The 26,954-nt window shown below is 46.6% G+C and overlaps 2 protein-coding genes across 2 annotated transcripts in view; both read right to left on the bottom strand.

The window, feature by feature from the left end:
• Positions 1 to 9,601, bottom strand: part of Gcn5 (Gcn5 acetyltransferase) — a 56,643-nt gene extending 47,042 nt beyond the window's left edge. The window contains exons 1-7 of the mRNA XM_075680056.1: positions 9,291 to 9,601; positions 8,991 to 9,188; positions 7,254 to 7,377; positions 6,304 to 6,449; positions 5,667 to 5,756; positions 5,368 to 5,558; positions 4,305 to 4,496 (exon numbers count right to left, since the gene is read on the bottom strand). Coding sequence (XP_075536171.1) covers positions 4,305 to 4,496; positions 5,368 to 5,558; positions 5,667 to 5,756; positions 6,304 to 6,449; positions 7,254 to 7,377; positions 8,991 to 9,173 — 926 coding nt within the window. The 5' untranslated portion in view covers positions 9,174 to 9,188; positions 9,291 to 9,601. The remainder of the gene's footprint in view (positions 1 to 4,304; positions 4,497 to 5,367; positions 5,559 to 5,666; positions 5,757 to 6,303; positions 6,450 to 7,253; positions 7,378 to 8,990; positions 9,189 to 9,290) is intronic.
• Positions 9,602 to 14,970: 5,369 nt separating this feature from the next.
• Positions 14,971 to 26,669, bottom strand: LOC142571583 (estradiol 17-beta-dehydrogenase 8-like). Its single transcript, XM_075680055.1, has 3 exons — positions 26,397 to 26,669; positions 22,661 to 22,854; positions 14,971 to 15,466 (listed from the first exon to the last, which is right to left on the bottom strand). The coding sequence occupies exons 1-3, from the start codon at positions 26,545 to 26,547 to the stop codon at positions 15,065 to 15,067; spliced, it is 747 nt and encodes a 248-aa protein (XP_075536170.1). The 5' UTR covers positions 26,548 to 26,669; the 3' UTR covers positions 14,971 to 15,064.
• Between the last annotated feature and the right edge of the window lie 285 nt (positions 26,670 to 26,954).

Below are 26,954 nucleotides of genomic sequence, written 5' to 3'. Positions count from 1 at the left end.
GCCTCATATATCTCGCACGCATGCTGGTAACCATAGCGCCTTAATATTTAGATTTGTCAAGCAATGCATGACAACCACACCAGGAGCTATACACGGCTAGGTGGCAGCCATTTCAATGTTCTCTGAGGTGATCATTAATACAACGGCCAGTTTCGCCGATGTAGCAACGACCGCACAAGAGGGGGATCTGGTATACTACGTTGTGGCAGCAACCAACAGGATTTTTTGTGTGTTCTTATCACACATGTGGGGCCCCGTTTCTTCTCTATTAACCTTTCTGGCACATACTGGAGAATTTGTTTTCTGCATTAGAAACAACTCTAATGCCTGCTTTATGCGCTACCTTTTTCATACGAAGAGACACTTGGTGCAAATAGGGAATGACCGTGGTTCTTGAATTCAAACTTTCCTCTCTATCATGGCCGTGCCTTGACACAATGCGCAGCAGTTTTAATTCCCAGGTGCTCAGACAGCGAATGGCAGGCTACCCAGACAATTTACTGTCTGCCATTTCCGAATGTCTTTTCGCAGACACAAATCAGCCAAGGCATGAAAAATGCAACAATCGAAAAGAGGAAAGTTTGAATGCAAGAATGGTGATCATTCCGTATTTGCACTAAGTGTCTCGTCATATAAAAAAGGTAGCACATAAAGCAGGCATTAGAGTTGTTTTTGCCAGTATGTGCCAAAACGTGAATAGAGAGGGCACAGGGCCCCGCACGTGTGATAAGAAACACACAAGAAAGCCTGTTGATTGCTGCCACAGTGTTGTATACAAGCTCCCCCTGTTGTGCGGTAGCTGCTACATCAGCCAGATTGGCCGTTGTATTAATGACCACCTCAGAGAACATTCAAACTTAATGAAGGGGTGTGCCGGCAGCCACCTAGCCATGCATAGCTCTGGTGTGGTTGTCGTGCATTGTTTGACAAATGCAAAATACTAAGGCGCTATGGTGACCAGCAGGCACATGAGATATACGAGGCCTTTTGCATCGACAAGAAAGGTGACAGTCAAGCCCACTTATAACATAATTCATGTGTCAGGAAAATTCAGTTGTTATAACTGATAATTGTTATAACCTGGTTGTGAGAAGAAAAAGACAGACAGACAGACAGACAAGAAACTTTAATTGGTCCTAAGGGACTACGTTGTCGTAGTCGCGGGCCGCACCTGCGCCGGGGGCGGAAGACCGTGATCTTCAGCCCTGTCGCAGGCCCTTTGGACAGCCCGAAGCTGGACTTGAAGGTCGTTGCTCTTGACGGCTTCATCCCAGCCTTCTTGCCGATTTAAAGGCGAGTGGCGCAACGCAACCGTTCCTCGCCACAGTCTGGGCAGCGGGGATCCACACCCGGAGTGTAGTGGCTCAGCCTCGAGCGAGACGGAAAGGAGCCCGTCTGCAGCATTCTCAGCACCGAGGCCTGGGGTCTGCCCAGCTTCGGGTGAGGAGCCGGATACTGTCTGCGTCCCAGCTGGTAATGAGTAGTGATCTCGTGGAAAGTAAGCAACGGGTCCGTGGTTCGGTCGATCCCCTGCGAAGCCGGGCCCCTCGAACTGGCGCGGTTGATGAGACCTCGCGCCTGGTCGTGGGCCAGCTCATTAGGGTTGAGCGAGCAGGGGGAGACGTTCCGGCCCATGTGAGCCGGGAACCAAGTGATGACGTGACGGGCCGTGCCAGTCTTGCGGGTCCTCAGCACCACCGCAGCCTCGACCGAGACCGAGCCGGCGAGAAAGGCCATCGCCGCCGACCTGGAGTCCGTGAAGATCTGCGTGCGCCCAGGTTCGCACAGAGCCAGCGCCACTGCGAGTTGCTCTGCGATGGACGCCGTCGAGTATTGGATAGACGCCGCATTCAGGATCTTGCCCTGGGGGTCAACCACCGTGGCCACGTACGAGTTTGATCCGGGATACCACGCCGCGTCGACAAAGGACGCGAGCTCTGGGGTTTGCAGGGCAGTCTTGATGAGTGCTCGGGCTCTCCAAAATGGCATAGCTGTTCCGAGAAAACTATAATGCCGGGGAGGCCAGTTCTCCCCTCCACCTTTACCCATACGGCTTCGGATTGTGTAGACTCATTTCACTGTTTAACTCTGCTTCCTGCGCGCTGCGATCGCATGTTGTTAACAAACCGTGGCTGTCAGCATTCAAGAATGGCACTGCTATAACAACTACAAACAGGGGTCACTGGTGGCAAGTGACATACTAGTTCTGTCGAGGCATCGCTTTGGTGGCCTAAAAAGGCGCCTTTTAAGAAATGTGGGACGGTTACCGCAACAGCATCTCAGCTTGAGAAATCCACAAGAAACGCTGGGACGAGATCGCCACAAGTATCTCGCCACGTATTTCCCACTTTGGATGAGAAAACAGCATGTCCGTCAGCCTTGGTTGCTTTACGCGAAGCTTGCTGACATCCTTCTCCAAGGCATCTAGGTGCTCCACATAGTGAAGCAGAAGGTCCCTCGCGAAAACAAGCCCATGAAGGACTGAATCATCTACAGGACCCCCCACGGGGACAATGTTGAGGCAGCCTGCTCTACTGCGTCAGCACTGCCATCGTGGCCGTCACTGTCGCTATCTAATGCAAGTAAATTCACGACGATCGCCTGCTCAGTCAGAAGCACTTCGTTTCCAAATCTATAGTAGTGCGCCTTCTTTCAATTGGCAACATCGTGCATTGCAGATGATCAGCGGGTGGATCAGCCATGTCCCGCTTCGGCCGCGAGTCAAACGAGGCTGATAGACTACGTGGCCAGGAACGAATTCAACACAACCAACAAATACAAGCACAAGCGACTTAATTCATTTGCATAATTGCGCAGAATGAAGACACAGCAAGCAATCTCAGAGCAGCGCCAGCAGCGTTGTCAGTGCAGTTGGGGCAGTCCATTCGTGTTTCGGAGAGTGGCGCGGCACAGAGCTATGGGTGCAGCCCATTTGTGTTCGAAGGGGTGGAAGGGCGACGGAAGAGGTATGCGTGAGGCTGGCATGCATCTCTCATGGAGAGAAGTGCAAAGCGGCAGTTGGGGTGGCGGGTGATGGTGCAGCGGCTTGCATTTCACTTTTCTTTGTTCTTTTCAAGGATTTTGCATTCCATTACCTTTCAGCACGGACACCCAGCAGCCAGACTTCATCATTATAACCAATAATGCGGCATGGTGACGTTGTAGTAAGTGGGTTATTCTTCTACAGAAAACATACAAAAGATGATGGCGCTGCAGCTTTTCATTGTTATAACAAACATATTGTTAAAACAGGTATCGTTAAAAATGGGTTCGACTGTATGTGCATGAGTGTGCCTTGGGTATTGCTCCTCACAAAGGGACTCACGTATCTTGCACGTGGATGACGGCGACCATTTAATTGTGCTGTTTTTCACATTATCCATCGTTGCTATCTTCCTGACAATGTATTCTTACTATGATATCCTCTCCCTCCTGCCTATTTAAGCCCCTGTACATATTGCTGTGTGCGCAATAAAATATTGGTTGGAAGTCAGCGCTTCGTTTGTCTCAGTCACGTCCCGTTGTTCAGCACTGTTACTCGTTTTCTTCAGACATGTACTAACCAGCGCAAGTTAACACGTTATTGCTAGTGAAAAATGACTGGAAGATTGGTAGGCAGGGAATGCATAGAATGATAAAAACATTACTTCTTTATGGAATCAAAATATTGCAAGACTTAATGGGCGAGACGAATAAGGAAAATCCAAAGACTAGATTTTTTTTGTTGGTTAGTACAACACCAAGTCACAGAATATGAAGCCACAGAAAGCATAGACGAAGCTAATTGTTATGTTCAGTTGAAACATAGAAATTATCAGGTAAAGGGAATGTAAGTGGACAAAAAGACAGCCTGCCACAAGTGGGAGCTGAACCCACATCTTGTGCGTTACGTGTGCAGCGCTTTATCAATGAAACTACCGCCACAGCCATTCTTCCGCCTACTTTTCTGGGTATATTTGTGGACAAGATTTGCCCTGTGAGTGTTAACATGCATTGCTCACGGCCAAGGCGAAGGATGTGGAACCCTGTTTTATACAAAGGTGTCACACAGTACATTTCAACGGGCCTATAAGACCTCATGGTTTATTGGTATTAATGAAGCATTTTCAAGGTTGAGAGCAGACACGGAAGAAAAGCAAAAAGAACAAGTCTGGTGGCACCAGTTGCTACAACACTTCAATGAGATGCTCATAAGCCCATCTATTTACTCTCAGTAAACAAAGGCTTTATGCAATGAAAGGCCACGGTCCTCCCGGTCAGTCTGCCTTTCCCCAAAGAGAGGCCACCATGAATAGTACACATACCGTGGGAAATGAGTGAGCACGAGAGTCCTCTTCTCCGGTGGCATCTTGTCCTTCTCGGCTCGAAACTTGTCCAGCAGCTGGCGCCGCATTGTCTGGAACACTGAGCGCAGCAGCGTACGACCGAAGATGATGGTTGTCTCTGAATGGGGCAAGCTGTCACAGAATGCCGGCACGTGGCAGAAGCAGAGCCATCTGAAACAGGATTAAAATAGTATGTCCATACAATCATACAATCAAACGCAGAAGAGACCTGTTTTAAGCCTGCCTTTGCTTGTAGACATACCTCATGTTTGTAAACAAGAGCAATAAGACATGTCTGGTGCGTGGGTACATGCATAGAAAAGGCAGCATGCAATCTTCCTGATAAGTCTCTTTATGTGGAGACACCAATAATCTGTAGTAGCTTTTTCTTTTATTCCAATGAGAATCGTTGCAACAGTTAGGTGACATGTTCTGTACAGCACGCAGCAGTGGGAATTACATATGAGGCACAGTGTAAAACCAAAGCGAAATTGCATATGTGGAGAACTGTCAAATACAATGGAGGTTCACCTAAGCACTGCCTAAAACTGCATGTTCTAAAGTCATTCAATTCTTCAGAACTCACATCTCAGCCATTTTATGTGTTAGTGTTACCAGCATGTCTCCCACACATTCTCCATACTTTCTGTAATCATCTTTCAAAGCCACTAACTGGTGGTGACCACTCATTGAGCAAAAAAAAAAAAAAAAATGTAATTTTGGCCACATAATAAAACACACTCAATTTCGACTTTCTATAAAAAACACATAAACGTATTGTGAAGAAAAGGCATAATTTTGAAATAGTACTCTTATGTCTTAGTAACTACAACACTAGGCTTAATGTTATTCTCTCACTTTTTTTCTTTTTCACAGTGGCACTGCCCATATGCATAAATCCAACCACACTGATAAAGGTAGTGACTGACAAGCTCAAGTGCTATGTAATGCAGATGAGCCAACATTCAATTCTTCATGGGGAATTAAAAAAATAAAAAATTTGCAATGCCAGTAAAAGTTTAAAAACTTTGCATTCACTAACCTAGTATAATTTATCTTGTACGCAGCTGCATCTTCATTAGACGAGTGCTGCCGCTGCTGTTTTCTAGCTGATGGCGTCTCCAGCTTCCAGTGGTTGAGGCAATGCAGAAACATCTTGGCAAGGTCATACATGGTTTGCCACTCTTTCTGGGACAGGTGGCCAAACTTGTACATCACAAAGTTTATTACTGCCTGTTCAAGAAATGTTTCAAAATAAGTCAGCTCACAGGTGCTGATGGACATTTACAAGATATAAGAGGAGCTGCAAGAAGTAAACATAAATGCACAAGACATAGTCACCTTAGCAATGCTCGGTTTCTCAAAAGGCGGGTTTCCCAAGGGGCCTTCTACAGTTGGGCGCGTCATCAAAAGGATGCTTTTTCGCAGAAGCTGCAATAAAAGGACCAGTAGTTCAAGAAATCCATACTACTAAAATTAACCTAAATGCCAGATAAACTTAAGATTAAGAAAGTCAATGTGGCTTCATGTTTCTGATCAGTGATGAATGCTGTATTGCGGTGTCTAGTGTATCTTGTCTTTCATAGTGCTTCGTTAACTTGACCAAATGCCTGTCTGTGCCATGCAGCCCAGAGAATTACTCAAAAGACACTGAAGAAAACAATTGCATGTTAACAATTAGCAATATCCTGCATCATGCACAACATGAGTATAGAATGCAGAAGCAAAATGAAAGGAAATGCTACACTGAGAGACACCACAGAGCACTGGCTCAGCACAGAAACATCCAGCCATCATGACAAACATTTCTGAAGCAATTGTGATCAAAATTAAAGAATAATGTTCTAAAATATGCATGTGTCAGATGCCACAACTGCTAGGCTTTCATCATCCCAAGGTTAGAAAGCAACTTTTAGCTCATAAGTGAATAGCAATCGTGAACTTAAAGTTAAGTTATAGAACAAAGGGAAGCATTCACCTTGAATAAATAGTAGTATACTTGTTTCGTGTCTGCATCCTCTTCCCTATGAACACACATGAACATATTTTCAACATCAACAACTATCCCAAGGAGCCTGTTGAGCTCTTCATCGGGAGCATTTTCAAGGTGGGACACATGTGCTCCTGCGAGAGAAGATACAATTCTATTAGCAATGCACGAAAGTATCAGAGATAAATTTGTAACATACATGCATATGTGAGCAATGCAGCATCTTCAATAGGTGTGTGTGCATGCTTGAAATTTTGGACATGAATTGCATAATTTCATTTCAAGTCAATGAAGTGTGCAATTAGAGACTTTAACCAAATTCAGTTTCTTCAAATACATGAGGTTACTGCAAGCTGCTCAGGCAATTGGACAGTTGATTATCAACGAGCATAGTGAAGGAAATAAAAGACTTTTCTGTGCTACCTTTCCTCTCTATGTTTCATCCTTTTAGTTTGCAGAAGCAGAGAAATATTTGGTTTAAAATATAATGTTCAAAGCCAACATTTTTATGATATTGCCGTTCAAGTGTCACTAGTTTGCACAAACATTAAAAGAGGCACCGTTAAGTAACATCACGTATGCCTACGTTGAAACCTAAAAAAGGTTTACTCTGCTTATTACATCAAAACTCTGGCAGTAAAACGCCAGCTCATGTAATACATGCAGAAAATTGAAATATGACCACTCAAATTCCAATCCAGTAGAACACATATAAGTAACAAAATGAGGAATTATTCTAAATTGTACCTCATAGCTGCTCTCATCACTTATTTTGGGACAGTAGCTACAAGTAGATATGGCAGAGCTGGACAATGGGCAGTATGTTACTACCATTTTGTGAGAGCTTAATGACTAGTAAAAAAAATACATCCAAGAACTGTGCTGCCCGCAACTACACATCATTCAAAGTCAGGCTCTGTGTCAGAAGCTACACTTACCTAATATGTGGCTGCAGCTACGACATGGGTCATCTAGGTTTGCCAAGGGCTGTGGTCCTTCAGGGCGCTGTGGTGTCTGCGGAGGGTTGGGATTCTTCCAACCATTGCACTTGCAATCATCAGCCTGTTGCATAAAGAACACCAGGTTCGTTATGAACAATGATCAAGTCCTTTTCCATCCATGAAATCAAATCATAAATTGACACTGCCAGATAATTTGTAAGGAATACATACAAGTTATGTTGCAATATAAGTATATTAGACAGCCAGTAAAGTATTTTATAGAATCAGTACGTGTCCATAAAGCAACGCTGTAAAGCCTAAGTGTATGACACGGATGAAAAAACATTTATCGTGTGTGAGGAATTTAGTCGACCTAAGCACACAAATTATTGACTTGTGTACAAACCGCTGCGACCTAAGTAGCATAACATAATGCAGAACACTTCCGTTTAGATTTACAGGAACGCTTTTAAATCATAGGACATAGATGTATAACACAGAACAATTTAATGGGGCAGGCCATAGCCCCAGTTACCATGTACAGTTTCATTTTTTTTAATCAAATAACACAACATTATATGTGACCTTAGGCAGCCATCTTATGATCAAAACTGTAGCACCAGTACGGTGTAATTTATAACATCTTGGTTACAAGAGAGAGCTAGTGCTGCTGGGAGCTGCAGCTGAATTCTGTCTCACTTAACATTCAGTAGCAAAACTTAGAAGGCAGAAAGAGTAGGTTGCCTGCCCAGGGGCCTACACCAATCCTACAGTTGCATTATTATCATGATTAAAATGTGCAGTGCAGCAGGATGAAGAGAGAGAAAGAAGATGACACACAGTGCTTCTCCCAGTCAAAAAAAAAAAAAAGACCATTGAGTCCAGTTCAATTTTTGAATGAGACCCAACTAGTTCCAATTGGACATCATAGGGGGGCAAAGTTCCAATTGAGCTTCATGCAAAGTCCAAATGGTTCAAATTGGGCATCATGAGAAGTACAGTTGGTTCCATTTGGACATTGTTAGAGCTTGGTATGCCAATTGGTCCCAAGTGGGCTTAACTGGACATCACTAGATGAGTAACCTCGTGAAACAACAAAATAGTTGATAATAATAATAGCAGAATTATAATTTTTGTTTTGAATCAAAAGATCTTTGAACTTTGGTGTGATCAATGGAGTGAAGCATTTACCTTTCTGTCAAGTTAAAGATTTCTCTTGAAATTTTACTAATTTCTCATGAAACACTGGCACCACTTGGTAAACCAAATATTGCTTACACATATAGCACCTGACATCTATCTCTCATATATACTGAAGTGGTGAATGTTGGTAATGTCAGTGAAGAGACTGTGTTCTTGTAAGGGTGATATTCAAGTATATTGGTTTCACGTCAAGCTGGAAGCCCATCTAGGTTTTTCGTTTTTCCTTTTGTTTTGTTTTTCATGCTGTTCCCAACGAGTCCAATTCAGAGACCAATTGGGTCCAGTTGGTCTGTTGGATTTTTCCAATGGGTGTCCCAAAACACAATGAGAAATATCAAATTGGTTTGAGCACTTTTTTTTTTTACTGGGCTGTATCGTCTTCTTTCACCGTCTATTCACACTACACCCCCATTTTAATCATGAACCCGAATTAATTAACCAACGGAATGTCTTTCCGATTCATTTTCGTCTCCCCCCCCCCCCTCCCCTTTCGTGCGGCGAGCATGCAGAACAGTAACCGAAACAACGAACCTTGCACGAGGAATAGATTGCAAGCTTCTCAAGTTTTTTGTTAAGTGGCCAGCTCTTGACTTGGGCCTTTTTCTGCGCGATGCGTTGCAGGTTGTTTTGGCGGTTGGGTTCGCCACCCGACGATCCTTGCTGGTTATTCTGGCCCGGCGCCGCGGCCGCGCCAGCTGCAGCCGCGGTGGACATCGCCTGCAGAGTCCGCTACGATAGAAGAAAGCGTCCGATTAGTCAAGAAAGTCGGACGATTCACCTGGACAGCTCAGCACAACCCATGACAACCGACTAGGAAGTGTAAACACTTACGCTTCCTCAGCGTGGCCCACAAGTTTTACCTAAGTGCTGTCGAAACATAGGAAGGGCTAGCGTATATTTGCAGCCGTTTAGCATGGAGGAGTGCAGCACTCCACCTTGTACCATACGCTATCCACAGAGGGAAGAAGTCATAACGGCTCTCGAGAGCGTGGTGAAGCACGAGTCCAATGTTTACATCGGGTTCCAGGGACACTGGTACTGCAAACTTCGGAAGCTACGCTAGGTCGCTAGGCGCCTGACTTGGCTCAAGTTAAAAGCAAAAGCAGCCGAAGTGCTAAGCGCTGCTACGTTAGCCGAGTTCCCCATCGACTTAAACAAAAGGTGGCGCCGCAACATGGCATGATTCTTCAGGCAAAAAAATAAGTAACAAAACTAAGTGTTAAATATTATAGTAAAAATAATGAGTATTTTCATGCCGTAAGCTTAAACTGGCCACAGAAAAAAAAATAGAGCATAAATAGCGCTATGATCCCAACGGGAGGTAGCGCTGCCATACTGCCGCTTATTCAAAAATTTGGGCGCGCAATTGCCACCATTACAAATTTGGGAACCTGACCGTCTTTTACGCGTAACGTCACTTGTAGGCGATACTTCGTTGTATTTAAAGCGGTTTATCGCGCACATACACTATCTGTATTTATGTGCCCGCATTCAAAAATTTGCACCATACGGGTTTTAAAATTTTCACTTCGTTTACGGCTGATAATTATTACGTTATCCTTATCCCCTTCGTCAACAAAACAACAGAAACACCGGGAACGCAACAAATAGTGCTACTTTATTCTATGACATGATGGTGGCGGGAATGCTCTAAATACCACTTGAATGATGGCCCTAGACATTTCAAAAAGCGTCGAGCAACTAATCCATCAACTGCGCTTTCTTACAGGGTATACATATGTTTTTTTTTTCTTTACCGCCAGAAAACATGTAATACGGTTGTCACACGGCGCACTCCTGACCGCGTTCAAGCTTGATCCGGATCGAATTCTCGGTCGTGATTGGTTCCTTTGCCCAAGCTGCGCGAGGGAGCCAGTCGCGGTCGAGAATTTCGATCCGGATCGGACATGATCGCGATCGAAAGTGGCGTGTGACACCGGTATAACATCTGGGCTTGTTCCAGGCAACGGCGATGAGGCTCAAACTGACGAGGACAGGGTATAATGTACATGGTAAGCACGTGTGAGTGTGAACCCTTTCCAGCAAGATCTTCGTGGGCGTCGCCACCATACCCTCTCTGGAACTCCCTGGTCATCGACACAACGTTAGCATTGCAGAAGCTGCAGCGCTTACTTTTGTACTCACGTGCAACAACCCAGAGGGGAGATAGCGTGTGTGTATATATATATATATATATATATATATATATATATATATAGTCGTATCATGAGAAGCCAACAAACACTGACACCAAGGACAACATAGGGGAAATTACTTGTGCTTAATAAATGAAATAAGGAAACGATAAATTAATGGAAATTAAAGTGGATGAAAAAACAACTTGCCGCAGGTGGGAACCGAACCCACAACATTCGCATTTCGCATGCGATGCTCTACCAATTGAGCTACCACGGCGCTGTTTCCCCATCCACTTTCTTGGGTATTTATGTGTCCTAGTAGAACCCTGGGAGTGTTAGCCAGCGCCACCACTCACTGACCTTGGCGGCGGACGTGGAACGTCCTTCTTGCCGCAGGCGTCATGAGAACGTAATCTTTTTGGGTGAAGGTAACTGGTCAATAAACCCACATATGCTACCTGAAGGCATCAATGTAGCCGGATTCGAGACCCTCGTTATGTAATGAACGAGAAGAAAAGGGGGTTAACCGAGGGGCTCGATTTTATTAGTCATATCATGAGAAGACAACAAACACTGACACCAAGGACAACATAGACACTGACACCAAGGCATTTCGCGTGCCCAGGGTTCTACTTGTCTAAACTTGTCTAAACTTGGTCAACTTGTCTAAACGTTGGCTCCAGCTTTCACCTTGTTCTCGTTTTGCTTATCGTCTTGAATTTCCATCTCCCGCCTTCCCCCATTTCTCTCTAAAGGTAACAGAGGGGCATATTCCTGCGATCTACCCAAAATTGACAAAAACGCAGTCCGTCGCATGGCAGCAGTTACAAACAAGGACGTATCGAATCCTGCGTTCTCGCAAATCATATATCCGGATATATATATCATACGGACAAATGCAACAAATGTGAATCCGGAGCCACTCTGGAGCGTATACGAGGTCTGTTAGAAAAGTATCCGACCTTATTATTATTATTATTATTTTGCGACCACCTGATGGATATGAAACAAGAGTGCTTGCATCAGCCGACCTTGAACCTTCGTGCGCATGCGCGAATTTTTTCCCGCCTGCCGATAGTGTCAGTCGCTGAGACGCAGCGTTTGAGTGAGGTAGTGCGTAGTGATCTCGTCGGTTCTTTATTGCAAGGAAATTGGCGGAGCGACGGGAGTAGCGCTACTGCATCAAATTTTGCCAGAAACTGGGCGACAGCTAAGTGAAAACCATTCGGAAGATTCAGACGGCTTTCGGTGACGATGCTATCAGCAGCACACAGATTAAAGAGTGGCGCAACCGGTTTATAAAGACGGCCGCACATCAGTGGAGAGCGAGCCACGCTCCGGTCGGCCATCAACATGCCGAAATGACCATTGCCGAAGTGAACGCTGTGGTAATGCGGGACCGTCGTGTGACTATCCGAGAAATTGCGGAAGAGGTGGGCATCAGCACTTTTTCTGCACATTCCATTATGACCGAAGATTTGGCCTTGAAAATAGTTGCGACGAAATTCATGCCGAAGCTGCTCACGGTGGAGCAAAAGCAACTTCGTGTTGAAGTGTCACAGGACATGCTGGATTCCACAAACAGTGACCCCGACTGCATGAAAACCATAATCACTGGTGACGACTCTTGGGTGTACAGGTACGACCCGGAAACCAAATCCCAGCCGTCGCAGTGGAAGCATTCCACGTCCCCAAGACCAAAGAAGGCCCGCCAAGTGCGCAGCAACGTCGATGCTGACTGCTCCCGCGGTGTGGTACACCACGAGTACGCACCACAGGGTCAAGCAATCACCAAAGAGTACTACAGCTGGGATGTCACCTGTCGCCTACGTGGTGCTGTGCGGCGCAAGAGACCGGAGTTGTGGTCAGCAGGAAACCGGCGCATCCACCACGACACAATGCTCCTGCACATTCCTCGCACTTGAGTCAGACATTTCTGGCGAAAAAGCAGACTCCTTACTCTCCTGATGTGGCCCCCTGCGACTTCTGGCTGTTTCCCAAAATCAAGAGGCCATTGAAAGGAGCGCGATTTCAGATAAGGTAGGACATATTATGGCTGCAACGACAGCTGAGCTAAACTTCATTCCGAAAGAGGCCTTCTCGGAATGCTTCCAACAATGGCAGAACCGCTGGGAGAAGTGTGTGGAGTCCCAAGGAGACTCCTTTGAGGGTGATTAGGTTTCCAACGCTCCAGTTATGGCAGTTTCTCTTTTGTTTTTCTTCGGCCAGAGGTCGGATACTTTTCTAACAGACCTCGTATTATGAAAATGCCGAGGGATAAGTAACAATAACGAGAACGTGGCCTCTAGCAACAGCCTTCGCACGCGCTGGGAGGCTGCGCTGCTCAACCCGGCCCTCGAGGATCAACTGTGGGCCGTCCAGCGGGCCGAGTATGCCGCCAGGACCCACGAGCTCCTGGCCGTCACGTATAGGCGAGGCCTTTGGCCCTCCCCACCAACTCGCAGGACACACAATGTTATTTCCTCCTCCTCGAAGTTATATATATATATATATATATATATATATATATATATATATATATATATCCCACGTTTTAGCATAACATTTTCCTAGATTTGGACAAACTTTTCTTTTCCGTTTAGAAGAGCGACGAGTAGGGCAAGTTGGGCGAGGTTCATGATTAGCGGCAGCGCAAGGGACAAGGACGAAGCTAGACGACAAACACCGCCCTAAACAAGGGCTGAAATCTATGGATCTAGGAAAATTTTTAAGGGCTGGCAGCACCGAGCCAGGCGTCTTTTCTTAACACCCCTGCCTTCTTCCTTTCATTTCTCTCTCTTGGCGACAGCAGTAGGCTTTTAGTCAAAGTTTCTTCGTCAAACTTTTCACATCCAGCAGGGCCATAGAAAGTGTGGGCGAGTTCGACGAAACTAGTACTCTACAGTAAATCTGGACCGTAGACGAAACCTCAATGTCGCCCCGCAGAAATTTCTACAAGTGCTTCATCACGCATGTTTCCTTTCCAGTACAGTAAACAGCTTATGTAATATATAAGTCATGCACACAGAAGAGATGCCATGTGATGTAGCACATCAAGAGCATAACGAAAAGGCCATGCGAGTACAGCATGAAGCTACAAAGAACACCCAGACAGGTTTCTCACAAAGAAAGCTTTAAATTCGCCCTCGTCCGGAGACTAGCTGAACCCAGGAACAAGGTCCTTTCCGACACGGTCGCTCTACTAGGGGTGGGCGAATATTCGAAACTCTCGAATGATGAATCGAATAGCGTCCTATTGGCTCGGTCTTCGAATCGAATAGTCGCTATTCAAAAATTCGAATATTTTTCGAATACAAAATTTTCGAATATTTCAAAGCGCCAATTGCGCGCAAATAAATATAAAATTGAAGCGAAAGTATATATGGTAAATTTTCAGCCTCCTAAGTATAGCGAAGACATAAAATATGAAAACTTGCGTAGTGGAGCAGGCTACGTCACTTAGGCAGCCTTACTTTACAGGCTGTACAGCGACCACTCGCACTATATGAACGCCGAGAATACTTACCTCGCCGCCCGCACACATTCGTAGCGCAGCGCTAAAGCATCGTGGGATATTCATGAACTAATAAGATGCAGGTTTGATTCTGCCCAACACCCCTCAGCAAAGAGCAGCGCGCTAGAGGTTAGATATATAGATTGTACTCCCTACTTACGTACATACATGTGCTGAATCTTTTTTGCGGTGTGCGAGGCAGCCCTCACCAAGAACATTGGAAGCAGCAGCAGCTGGAGTCGTTGACGTAAACGAAATACTATTTAATGGGCGAACTTTACGAAACAACTTTAACTGCGCGCATAATGAAACAATAACAGCATTCGACAAATGTTCGCTCATGCTACAATAGTTACAGAAAGCTCGCTGATTAACCTTGACGCCGGCGAGGCGCACGTATACGCCTCGCGCGTGTTTACTTGCCGTGGCCTGAAGCAGCCCCCCCCCCCTTGATGGTGAGCTCCGTCGACTTATGAAGCCTTGGCGACGCACGCGCTAAGGTGGCCAGTTTGCCACAATCACAGATGCGTGGTCATGTAGCAGTGGCTGCTTAACGATCTATGTGTGTGGCGATACAGTACAGGGATCTCGGTAATCCCCGCAATACATACATACATACATACATACATACATACATACATACATACATACATACATACATACATACATACATACATACATACATACATACATACATACGTACCTACGTACATACATACATACATACATACATACATACATACATACATACATACATACATACATACATACATACATACATACATACATACCGCAAACTGGGTGAAGTTCCCCAAGAATGTCAGTCAGATTAATAATAACAGTGAAAGAACCACTCGTATTGAGTATCACTACAATGCTGCAGCATTTAATATATTCCTGGTGACATAGGACAAGTTGGGAGCGGAACGAAGATATAACGCTCGCCGAGCCTTTCACATGCCGAATCCACCGGTTACTTCAAGGGCAGCGCCTGTCATGTACGAACTCTGCGGGCTACAAAGGAAAAGGATGGCCTCGGCCACTTCTTTAGGTTGGCCAATTCGTCGCATAGGTGTGAGGGCACAGAAGGTCCTGCGGCTCTCCTCGGGCAGCGTATCGGCCATCGGAGTCTGCGTCAGTGACGGCAGCACGGCGTTGCAGCGGATGCCGTGCGGCGCCAGTTCCTGAGCTGCCGTCTTGGTCAGAGCCACAACGCCGCCCTTCGAAGCGGTGTACGCCCCCATGCCAGAGAGCCCGGTTTTGCCCAGGATACTGGCTATGTTCACGATGGCCCCATCAGTGACGCCGGAGGCGGTCATGGCGCGCGCGGCTGCCCTTGTCACGAGGAAAGTGCCCTGCGGGAACCGCCAAGCGAGACAAGCGATTAGAGAAAGGCACGCAGGTTAACCAGGACGAGCCGGTTGACCACCCTATGTAATTAATTTGCGCGAGTTATTCACTGGGTTTAACGTCACAAAGCAACACAATGGGGTTGTGACCTAGTTGTTAGCTGACGTTCTCAGACACTCGGTTTTGACTCCACTCTCGCCATGAGCTGATAGCGTTTACTTTTTCGTAATTCGGCACATCCGAGCTTAATGCGAGATATGCGCTAACGCTTATCAACGATATTAAAGACAGTATTTATCAACGTGTACGTGGATCGCACCATAGATTTTCTTTTTTTTTTCGGGAGCAGTACATGGTTCAGTGAAATAAGATACTCCCCTCGTTTCCATCACTACATATACAGTATAGTAAGGGGGGAGGGGGGATGAATATATTGACCGACGCAATGACCTACGAATTGCGGCGATGGATGCAGGACTATCGCGTGCCTCTGGCCACTTCGGTCGCTGCCGTCGTCGTCCGACCGACAGTAGCAGACCCTTCGTCGTCTCGTGGCAATATAGTTAATTTTGCAGTGTAATTTATAAGCTGCATAGCGCTACACAATACAGTAACAAAGCAGAGAGACAGAATGACCTGAAAACTTGACAAAACATTAGAGTAAAGGATAGAAGATAAAAGCTCAAGACAAACAGAAAATACCAAGATGCATTGGCGATAGTATAGCCCAATATATAGTTACGCACAAGCTACTCGTCGAGAGGCATACAGTTTTGATTCCTGGCCACGGAGACATAATTTCGAGGAACGATAAGTGCGTAAGTCGGCGAGTTCTCAGAATTAAAAAAAATATACGCCCAGAAGCACAGCTAACTTAATTGTGGATGAGAAAAGCAAGATCCCGTTAATTTACGTGCGATTCGAGTATACAGCTTGTTCTTTTTTTGTTGTTGTATTTTTCTGTTTTAGCTGCACAAAACACAAGATTTTAAAGAAATTGCCTGTGGCAGATAGCACAATTCTAATCCTTGATCTAAATTACTCGATGAGACGGCCATTACTTCTTCGAAAAATCAAAATGCTTACTTGAATCATTCACATTCATGCGCTAATTAAGTATTATTCAATTATTTTACGGCACATATTTTAATTACGAATTGTAGCCAGTGAGTTCGCAAGGCGTATCCGTTTGGAATGAATTTTCTGAACTGCACCAGTTTCGATACATTAATTTTCAAAGTGTCCGACGAAATGCGTTAGTGTTCCAGTTATATATATATACATGGAAACTTTATTTAAGGGGAAGAGGGGTCCTGGAGACTAAGGGCGGAGCCCTCCGTCCAGGCCTCCACTGGCCTCGGCTGCCCACCGGACTTGAACCAGGAGTGCCATCCCCGCTCCCGGATCCAAGCTGGGCAGCTGTGCCTCCCACAGCTCCGTACTATAGGTTCGACAAGCACTTACATTGGTTTTTAAGATTGGCGGGTACGCCCGGCCGCGATGTGCGGTAGAGCGTGGGCCTTTCTCCACACCACGGGTACCTAGACTGAAGCTGTGTCAGGTGAATGACATGTAATTTTCATAAACGCGGGTACGTCGCCGTCTGCCAGGACTATGGCTGTCGCTTCCGCCTGCGGGACTGAGGCTGTGCTCACGGTGGGCGCAAGTTATTAGGTGCGAGTTTCCTTCGGTGGCCACGTCAACGTAATACGCTGAGGTTCGCTTCGTATTGTTTCCTGAGCCATTTGACCTTGCCAAACGTCTAGCGTTGTGATATTCGTGGCGCATGTTTTTGTAGACAGGCGCGACCGTTATTTGCCTTCGACATTCAGCCGGCGCGTCTTCCAAGTCGTCATCAAGGTGTGGGTGAGGTGGGGTTTCAATCCTTGACACGCTTTCCCTGCTAGCGGTACTGAGACGGCCTCTTTGGGAGATGAGAACAGCCGATTGGCGATCCGCATATGCAGCCGCCCTAAGGCTAGTAACCTTTCTGTAGGTGTGCTAATTTGCAGCCCGGAGGGCCGCCTTAATTGTAGGCGCTCCTGATTAAGGCGTCGACCTGGGTCTCCTCGTCTCTGCTGAGTGAGCGGCACGGTAGTCCGTATACGTTATTCTGCTAAGGACGAGGGGCTGGAAGAGTCTCAGGGTGTCCTTTTCTCGCATTCCTTTACATTTGTTTTAAGGCTTGCGAGGAAAGCCGAGGAAGGGCCAAGCCTTTCCTCGGCAGGTCAACTGTAGCACTGCAGGATTCATTCGGCTAGCGCTGGGGGTGGTTTTATTAACAGTACGGGGCAATTATAACTCCAATTTTTCGTTTAATGGTTGAATCGCCATTAATCGGATGATGTGGCATGAGCAAAAACAGGAAAGCAGGTAGTACGGTCGTACTGGTGCATGTATTTCCTCTAGGCACTGCACATGCGTTCATGACGGTCACCACCCTTATTGTTCGCACAGCATACTGTTTCATGGACCACTTGAGCGTGAAGCTACCTGCTCGTGCATAACCTCGTTTTTTGTTTGTTTGTTATGTTACCAAGCTATGCATTATGAGTGCTGTGTTATACCAAAGAAGCGTGCATTTCGTCCACTTTTGTGGGTAAGTATATAGGTGTGTAATATATATTGTTGTAGTGTCTGAGATTGCCAATGACGCAACTTCTTGTTGCAGCTAGAGTGGTCTGCTTTTAGTTCACATATCCTTATCCCTGTACCTGCCGTGTTAGATCTTTAAATACGTTTGCAAAATGCCATTTTTTTTTATGCTTGATTGAATCGGTACATTACATAAATTCCCGAAATTTAATACACGCAACATAATAAATTTAGTTGTAGAACAACAATAATCTGTTTTTTCATTTCTTGAGAAAGTAAGTGGTATGGTTTGTTTCTTCTGCTCATGTCGGTGGATGGGGCGTGTCTAGGATCTTGTGCGGAGAGGCCCGGTTGACGCTTGCGCGGGCTGCGGTGTGTGCCGCTTCGATCATATACCCTTCGAGTCCCTCGTGTCCCGGAGCCCACATGATGCAGGTGTATGGGGGAGGAGTGTCGCCGCGTTTCACTATAGTTGATCGGAGGGTATACTCTCCCCCACGTCCAAAACAAACAGGAGATGAAGGCATTCACTACAGGCGGATCCAGTGTGTGATGCGGTGTATCATTCTTGAGAATAATTTCACTGTTGTTTTTAGAGTGTTGATAGTGTGGCTGGCCTTGCTATTGATCTGCACCCAGAAACCTAAAATGCGGGCTTGAGTGAGGATGGCGTGTCCACCACACTCCGTTGCTCTTGTAACGTTTGCCGCGGACTCGAATGACTTCTGAATTGTCGGAGGCGCAGCTGAATCCACTTTTCCTGGCGAACCCAGCTACGGCCTCCGCGGCTTCGTGCAATGTTTGTTCTGTATGCGCTTGTATAGCCCAGAGGATGTCATTCCCATAGAAAGTCTAACCATGATGCGGGAATTCCTCGACGGCGTGAGCGAGCTTGCGCTTGACGATGTTGAAGAGCAAGAAGAGATGGTAGCTCCCTGTGGCGTGCCCTTGTATGATATATGTATGAGGTCGGATCTGGTCTGCCCTAGCACAATGGCGGTCGTTCACCTGGAGAGGAAGGACTTGGCGCAGTTAAAGATTATCGCTCCGCAGCCAAGAGCCTTTAGATTGGATAGAATTGTTTCGTGAAAGTTGTTATCGAATGATCTTTTAAGATCTAAAACGAGGAATAAATTGTCACCGCCTTTAGGGTATTTGGTTAGGGATCTCCTTCTCGAGGAAGAGTAAGTAGTCCTGTATCAATAGCCCGGCCCGAAAACCCATCATCGTGGCTGGGAATAAGTTGTTCTTTTCGATAAAATTTTGGAGTCGGGTCTGAAGCACTCGCTTGTAAAGCTTACCCACACACGAGGTAACAGCTATGGGCCTTAGGGCTTCTAGAGCGGGCCTTTGCCCGGTTTAGGTATTGTTATAGTTTTGGCATCCTTCCATTCCTATGGAACATAGCCTCTCTCCCAACATTGCTCGTGGTGAGGTGTTCCAAGACGTTTAGGTTTCCGATCACTGAATTTGTAACTTTGTCCGGTCCGGGGGCGGCGTTTCGTTTAGCCGCCTGGGCCACCGCGAAAACTTCCGCTGGGATGATAGGCGCGTGCCTAATTCGAGGTTGTTCGATCCCTTGTAAGTTATGTTGCTGGGCGGGATGTCATAATTAAGTGCCTGTACAGCGTTTGACTAGAGCCCGGACCAACCAAGTCTTGGTCCGTGAACGGGAAGTCGTCTGCTATTCTTTGCAATGTTCGGCTCACAGCCGATTTAGACTTTTCGAGTTCCAACATGCTTCTGAGGATTGGCCAAGTCTGAGCACTGCCCAAGGCATACCTGGTGCTGCAAAACTTTACCCAACCGTCTGTACGTGGCCAGCTGTGCGGGCGTATTCGTTGGACTCCCCGGAGAGGGCCGCTATGTGCCTGAAAATGCGGCGGTTGAAGCGTGGCCTTTTTCCACCTTTTGAGGAGATTGCGCCTGCTATTCCAGTAATGGAGGATCATAATAGATGGACAGTAATGGACGGCGGGCGTTTCTGCTGTGCGAGCGACTTTCCTGGAATCTCTTCCTGCGCCTCCTGGATAAAAGTCACCCACGAACTGACATCATTCGGTATCCGCCCCGAGAGAGGGCGTTTTCGAAAAGCCGCCCAATCCGCACCAGGTATACTCTGTGTACTTTTGGTGACGTTATTGACGTAATGATGATAAATAGGCCGCTGCCTAGATTTTCGTCTAGTTCTGACCACGTGACGTTCTTAATGTTAAAGGTGAACATGAGGTGCGGGAAAGTATCCCTACCCACACTGTTATCCAGCCTCGTTGGCGTAGTTCAGAAGGCGGCCAAGTGTAAGCCTGGTTTCTCCGCTGTGTATTACATGGCAAGTTTCCTTTGGGGATAATTTTGATGTATCCCCATGTATAGTGTACGTGAGGTGCGTTGAAATGCGCCCGCCACCACAAGTTGGTCTTTAGTGCCCGCTGCCAAATTTTCTTCCGAGAAGAGCTCGGCGAAGTCCTCGTGTCTGTTCTTGATGTTCAGAATGATGGTGCGAGCCTTCTCTCTTTTCTGGGGGAGGATATGCTGACGAATTAATGGTTCCTATCTAACCTCTTAAATTATTCTCTTTGGCCGTGAATGATTTAGCCACCAGTGTTGCAACCCGGGGATATTCCAAATTGTACAATGTGTAATAGCCTGGCAATATGACAGGGCGTTTCCATATTTCTTGTAAGCATATTACGTCGGGAGGAATTGGTGAAATTTGTATATATCTCTGGAGGGCCATCGCACGTTCGTAAAACATGTGGCATTTCCACTGAAACATTTCTAGACGTTCAGAATTTAGTGCCTCATTAGTGGTCCTATCCGGTACTTTCGTTGTACGCCACCTCGGGCGCGTTTGTGGTGCGGCGACATGCCGACAATCTCGGGTTTGCGGCAGGGCTAGCGCTGATGTGTTTTCGCGCCTCTCTAATAATGCTGACTAGAGAGTCGTTCACTTAAGTTCTGAACTGCTGGAGTTCGGATTGTATCTGTTGCTGAAATTGTTGCACTTGCTATTTTGCTGTGTTATTTGCGGCTGCATTTGTTGCATCATGCTTTGCACTGTGGCCTCCCAGGCTGGAAGGGTAAGGGGGTCACGAGTGGCACGGGTTAGGGTTGGGAGTGCCATAAAACAGCGTTTTAACGCGATAGCGTTACGGAGCTCGTGTCGCAGAAAAGCCGGTGTCGTCGGCGTCGGTGTCGGCGTCCGCGGCGTTGGCCGTGAGCGATAAATCAAGGCAGGCACTTCATAAATAAAAAGCAACTTCCAAGATGGGCTGGGTGGGAATCGAACCAGGGTCTCCAGAGTGTGAGACGGAGACGTTACCACTGAGCCACGAGTTCGATGCTTCAAAGCGGTACAAAAGCGCCTCTAGTGAACGCGGTGTTGCCTTAGAAACGAGCTGTTTCTAAGGCTCAGGCGTGCGTCGCTTGCTCAGGCGCACATTTCGTTGTCGCGCCGAACGCTGCGTTGCTCGACGCTCACCGCGTCCGATGCGGGGCGCGTAGTCGCTGCGCCGTAGCCCATTGTCTTACACCCCTTGGCGGGTCGACGGGAACGCTGTCGCGTTCCACTCTTGAAGGCGAAGCTTAAGCGTCCTCCAATTTTTTTAACGCGATAGCGTTAAGGAGCTCGTGTCGCAGAAAAGCCGGTGTCGTCGGCGTCGGTGTCCGCGGCGTTGGCCGTGAGCGATAAATCACGGCAGGCACTTCATAAATAAAAAGCAACTTCCAAGATCGGAATCGAACCAGGGTCTCCGGAGTGTGAGACGGAGACGTTACCACTGAGCCACGAGTTCGATGCTTCAAAGCGGTACAAAAGCGCCTCTAGTGAACGCGGTGTTGCCTTAGAAACGAGCTGTTTCTAAGGCTCAGGCGTGCGTCGCTTGCTCAGGCGCACATTTCGTTATCGCGCCGAACGCTGCGTTGCTCGACGCTCACCGCGTCCGATGCGGGGCGCGTAGTCGCTGCGCCGTAGCCCATTGTCTTACACCCCTTGGCGGGTCGACGGGAACGCTGTCGCGTTACACTCTTGAAGGCGAAGCTTAAGCGTCCTCCAATTTTTTTTTTGAGTAACTGTAATGCGAATTAATTTTGTCGAACACTTTGAAAATTAATATCTCGAAAATGGTGCAATCCTGGAAATTCGTTCCAAGTGGATATGCCTTGCGAACTCACTAGCTACGATTAGCAGATTAAAATATGTATCGTGAAATAATTAATAAAAAGGTCAATTAGCGTAATTATGTTAATGATTCAATTAGGTATTTTGAAATTTCATAGAAGTAATGTCTGCCTAATCGAGTACTTAGATCACGGGTTAAAATTGATTTTGCTAGCTGCACAGGTAAATTTTTAAGATTTGGTGCAGCTAAAGAAAAAAGAAAGCCCTGTATACAAGGCCCCCTTTCACAGAGGATGATGATCAAAGGCAGGCTACATGCATTTCGTTATCACAGGAACCCATTACACAAAGTTCCAAAAGGAATCACCTAACACTGAGGTTGACAAAATTTTTAGTTGCTTCAAACAGCTCTGTAATCACTACGGGGGCTTCCGGTGAGAGTGATGTGATTTTTTTTTTGTATAGTGAGTGTTTGGGCGCTAACCTTGAGATTGACCCGAATTATTTTGTCGAAGGCTTCATCCGTCGTGTCGACGATGGGTGAGAGCGCAGCTATGCCAGCGCAATTCACCACAATGCTGACCGGAAGCGACTCGGTGTCCTTGATGTCGGCGAACAGCTTCTCCACAGATTCCGTGTTGGCGACGTCCAGGAAAGCTTCCTTGTGAGTTGCGGGGCCTTCGAAGAATGAAATTTGATTATTCGTCGCATGTATTTGTTAATTACTCAATATTCATGTAGCTCTACAGAGCAGAGTAGCTACAAGGATGCGCCTTCTGCACCCTCTAAAAATGTATGCAAAACGATAGTACTTGGTCTACCGAATAAATGCTTCGTGAATTACTATTCCCACATTGTTCAGCCACGAGTCAGAAGCCACGAAGCGAAGAACTAAGAGCAACGGGCCATACTGAAAAAAAAAAGGCTTTTTGTTAAAGCGAAGTGCCATCTCTATAGGCAGTCTATGTAGATAGCATACAAACACAGAAATTTCATAGGCTAGTCTGCGAGTGTAAGGCCATAAGTCATTAGATTGTTGTGAGCACTTTGCTAGCGGCCGGCCACCTTCGCTAATGTTATCTCAATGCTCAGGATTGTACGCTCGGAACAACTCTAGCTTTACGTAAAGAGCTGTCCCGTGGTTTGTGAACGGTTGGCCCCTGCCACGGAGTAAGACATTTAGGAGGGGAACTCCGGTCAGCGCGAGCGAGCGCGGGCGACCAGATAAGGTCACAATTGTTGTATGCGCCGACGGGGCCGTATACAGTGGCGGCGCCATGCGGCGCGTCGGAGAAGCCGCAGCCAAAAAAAAAAATATGCAGCGCCCGGGCAGGCGGCTCCGGCGCGCTCTCAACGGCGGTAATTTCTTTCCAGGCCGCCAGGCGCCGCCAGCACGATAACGACTCCGCGGGCTTGTGACATTTTCTGGTCGCCGCAAACAGCGGAGTTTCCACTCCTAAATGTTTCTTGCTCCGTGGCCCCTGCCCACAGTGCCGTTCGCGTCTGCTCTACTGTCCGTACCCTAAGTACAAGCTGTGCGTACAATTATTCATCACGAACAAACCGGCAACCTTCAAGGCTTCTGAAGCACACGACGGGTAGGGTTGCACCTAGGCAATTTTCCAACTGGCACAGCCGGGTTTCTTCCCCTCAACGAGCAGGTTGCCAGTTCGAACACCGCACTGGCACGCCATCTGTTGATTTACCTGTTCTTCCTAAATGACACTTCATAAATTACATCACAAGCGCTCCACCGGGCGTTCACACACGTAGCGAACAACCGTGAACTGTCGCAAGCGGGTTCATTCCTAATTCCTTAGGTCGCTAATGGTCGTGAAACTGCATGCAGTGTTGTCCGAAGTTGCCTGACTGAGCGCACCATACTTTCACATTTATTTTTATTGCGATAGCAGTTATATGGGCACTCTAAGCGAATTTCCGCCGCAGTCATCGTGGTCGCCGTGACGCTCGGTAAAAAGTCCAAGTGTGATAACGTCGCGGCTGCGAGCCTTATGCTGTAGGTGCGAGTGAAAGCTTGCAAGGGTGAGCCGAGAAAGATGCCGCGGTGTCTTCTTGCGATCGCAAGGGAGGAAGACTGGAAGGGTGCGCGCAGTCTTCTCACGCGCGCGAAGCCTAGCTCGGGGAATGAGCGGAGGAGGGGCAGGTAAGTGCGCGAAATCTGCGCTGGGCTCGAAGGTTAGCTGATCTGAGAGAGCTGATGGCTTCGTGTGCGCCGTGTTCTCGCGCGCCTATAGTTCGCGTTTAAGCGAGAGGCCGCGCGGAGGGGAATTCGCTCCGTGCTGTCGCCGCTCTTCATAACGCCGGCTTTCCGACGCCGAGGTACCAACCGAGGTCCACGTTCATTGAGTGAGAGGTGTTCGTGTTTGCCTGTGCGCACGCGACAACGTGCTCGTTAATTTAGCCAGTAAGCGAATGTTTACATCAGTTTATGGAGCTGATAAAACGACTAACCCTACTTCGTATAGCTGTCTAATAATTTGCTCGCGAAATCAATTCTTCGCATGTCGGGAGAAACTGTGACTTTTTCTTCTGAGCTTTATACTCAATACACGTGTCCGAAATTCTGGGTTTCTCGGATAAGACTTCAGAATGGCCACCCGCTATCGGCGCTAATCGTATCAGGTGGCACGTCCAGTCCACAATGGGCCACATGCATAAAATGGACGCGCGTGTTTGTTCTCCTGCCACTTTGGTATAATATATATATATATATATATATATATATATATATATATATATATATATATATATATATATATATATATATATATATATATATAATATGATCCCTCGCAAGCTTATCTCACCGATGACTTAGAGCCGTACAAAACCGCGCTGCTCGCTTCATTACGTCACAACATTCGACATATCAGCGTAACCACCTTAAAACAAACTTTGTCTCTTCCACTGCTTGCTTCACAGCGCGTAACTTCTCGTCTTTGCCTTCTCCACACTTTCTTTTACTTCACACAGTCAGGACACGCCCTCTTAACACGTCCGTTCAGAACATCGTCCCATTTATCTCATACTCGCCCCTAATTGGCGGCGATGAGCAGCTCATTGTTCCCCCATGCCGCAACACTTTGGAACGCACTCCCGTATAATATTGTTTCGTGCAGCGACCGCAAAACATTCTGCGAGAAACCGATTTTGATAACGCCAACGCTACCACCTAAATACCACACTTGTCTTCTTATTAAACGAGGCGATAAATAATATCGCCTCGTTAGTATTGTTTATATGTTCCTCTTTCTTTCTTTTTTGTGATTTTCTTAATTTTTTGCACCTATTACAATCGATGTGCACTTTCTTACTCTTATCTTCTTATGAAGTTGTGCACCTTTGATGTACGCCCTCCCCCTCCCCCCCTTATGTAATGCCTTCGGGACCTTAAGGTTGAATAATTTATATATATATATATATATATATATATATATATATATATATATATATACACGCACACGCACACACCAGATCCTCGGTAAAGCCTTTCAATCAATTTCAGTCGTGCAAAGTTAGTAGTACTCAGCGTATCGCCAACAAAAATATTGTTTTAATTTGTTTGTATTCTTTTAATACATTACTTATTTTGCACGCAGTACACATGACAAGCCTACGTACGTAGTCGTGCGCATATGCACGTAGAATATGAATAACACACAGTCACTTATGCACTATGTAATATCAACCTGAAAGATCACACATCATGCATTGTCAATGCGCTACTGCCTAACTACTTCCCTGTGCACAACGCGCATGTATTGTCAACTTCCAAGGACAACATTTCTTGTGCCCCAGTCGTTACCCCTGATATTATATGCTTTGAATCAGGGTCCTTCGAAGGACCCTGCTTGAATGAATGGATGTCATTTGGATACGAAAAATATATACAGCAACAACGACATATAATGTAAACACATGCGCATATCGTGTCGATGACACACAATTAACCGCCACACGTGTAATGTTTAATTGTGCAACGAGTAGTGTAAAGAGTACTACAAGAGCGACTCCAAGCAACGCTAGCCTGCATAAAAAATTTCTAAGCCAAACTCCGGCTCCTTCCCTCCAATAAAAACTTCCCTAGCTCTCTCTTTAGCGATTTCGTGTTTTGGTAGTGGAAGAAACCATTAAATGCAGTAGTTGAGATTGTCGCAAACCTACGCCTGATTCAAGTACTCAGTACAGACAATCGGTACCTGGTAGCTCCTCTGCCACGATCTTAGCACCATCCACTTTGCGATCGGCGACGATGACTCTGGCTCCTTGGGAGGCCAGGGCGTGGCAAGCCGCCTTACCTATGCCGCTGGCGCCTCCAGTCACAAGGGCTAGCCGACCTTGCAGGGACATGCTTACTATTGCTGCTAACGCCGGTGAACTTGACACGGGATCTGCGGAATGCCCATCTACCTCGATGCGGACGCCCCTCCCTTTTCTTGTCAGTTGACAGGCGCACGCCTGCGCGGCGCGCTCCAGATAATATTTTCCGCAAAGGCCCTTGAACGATATCACAGGCGCTAGGCATTCTTTGCGCGCTACTCAATGCATCCGTTTGGCTCAGTTGAGTAGATATCAGCCAATTGTCATTTCTGACTCTTTTATTAGGGAAGGCACCCGTACGATGAACGAAAAGCTTTTTGAATCTAATCCCTGTTTCTGGTTCGTTTTTCTGAGCTTTAAAGAATATCGGAGTGTTCGACAAGTAAACAAAGACACCGGTTACATTATAGTGTTGCTCTCGCTGGCAGTTCTTTGTA

Source organism: Dermacentor variabilis, chromosome 2, assembly GCF_050947875.1.
Source record: "Dermacentor variabilis isolate Ectoservices chromosome 2, ASM5094787v1, whole genome shotgun sequence".
Lineage (NCBI taxonomy): Eukaryota > Metazoa > Arthropoda > Arachnida > Ixodida > Ixodidae > Dermacentor > Dermacentor variabilis.
This window is presented reverse-complemented; position numbering and strand designations above follow the sequence as displayed.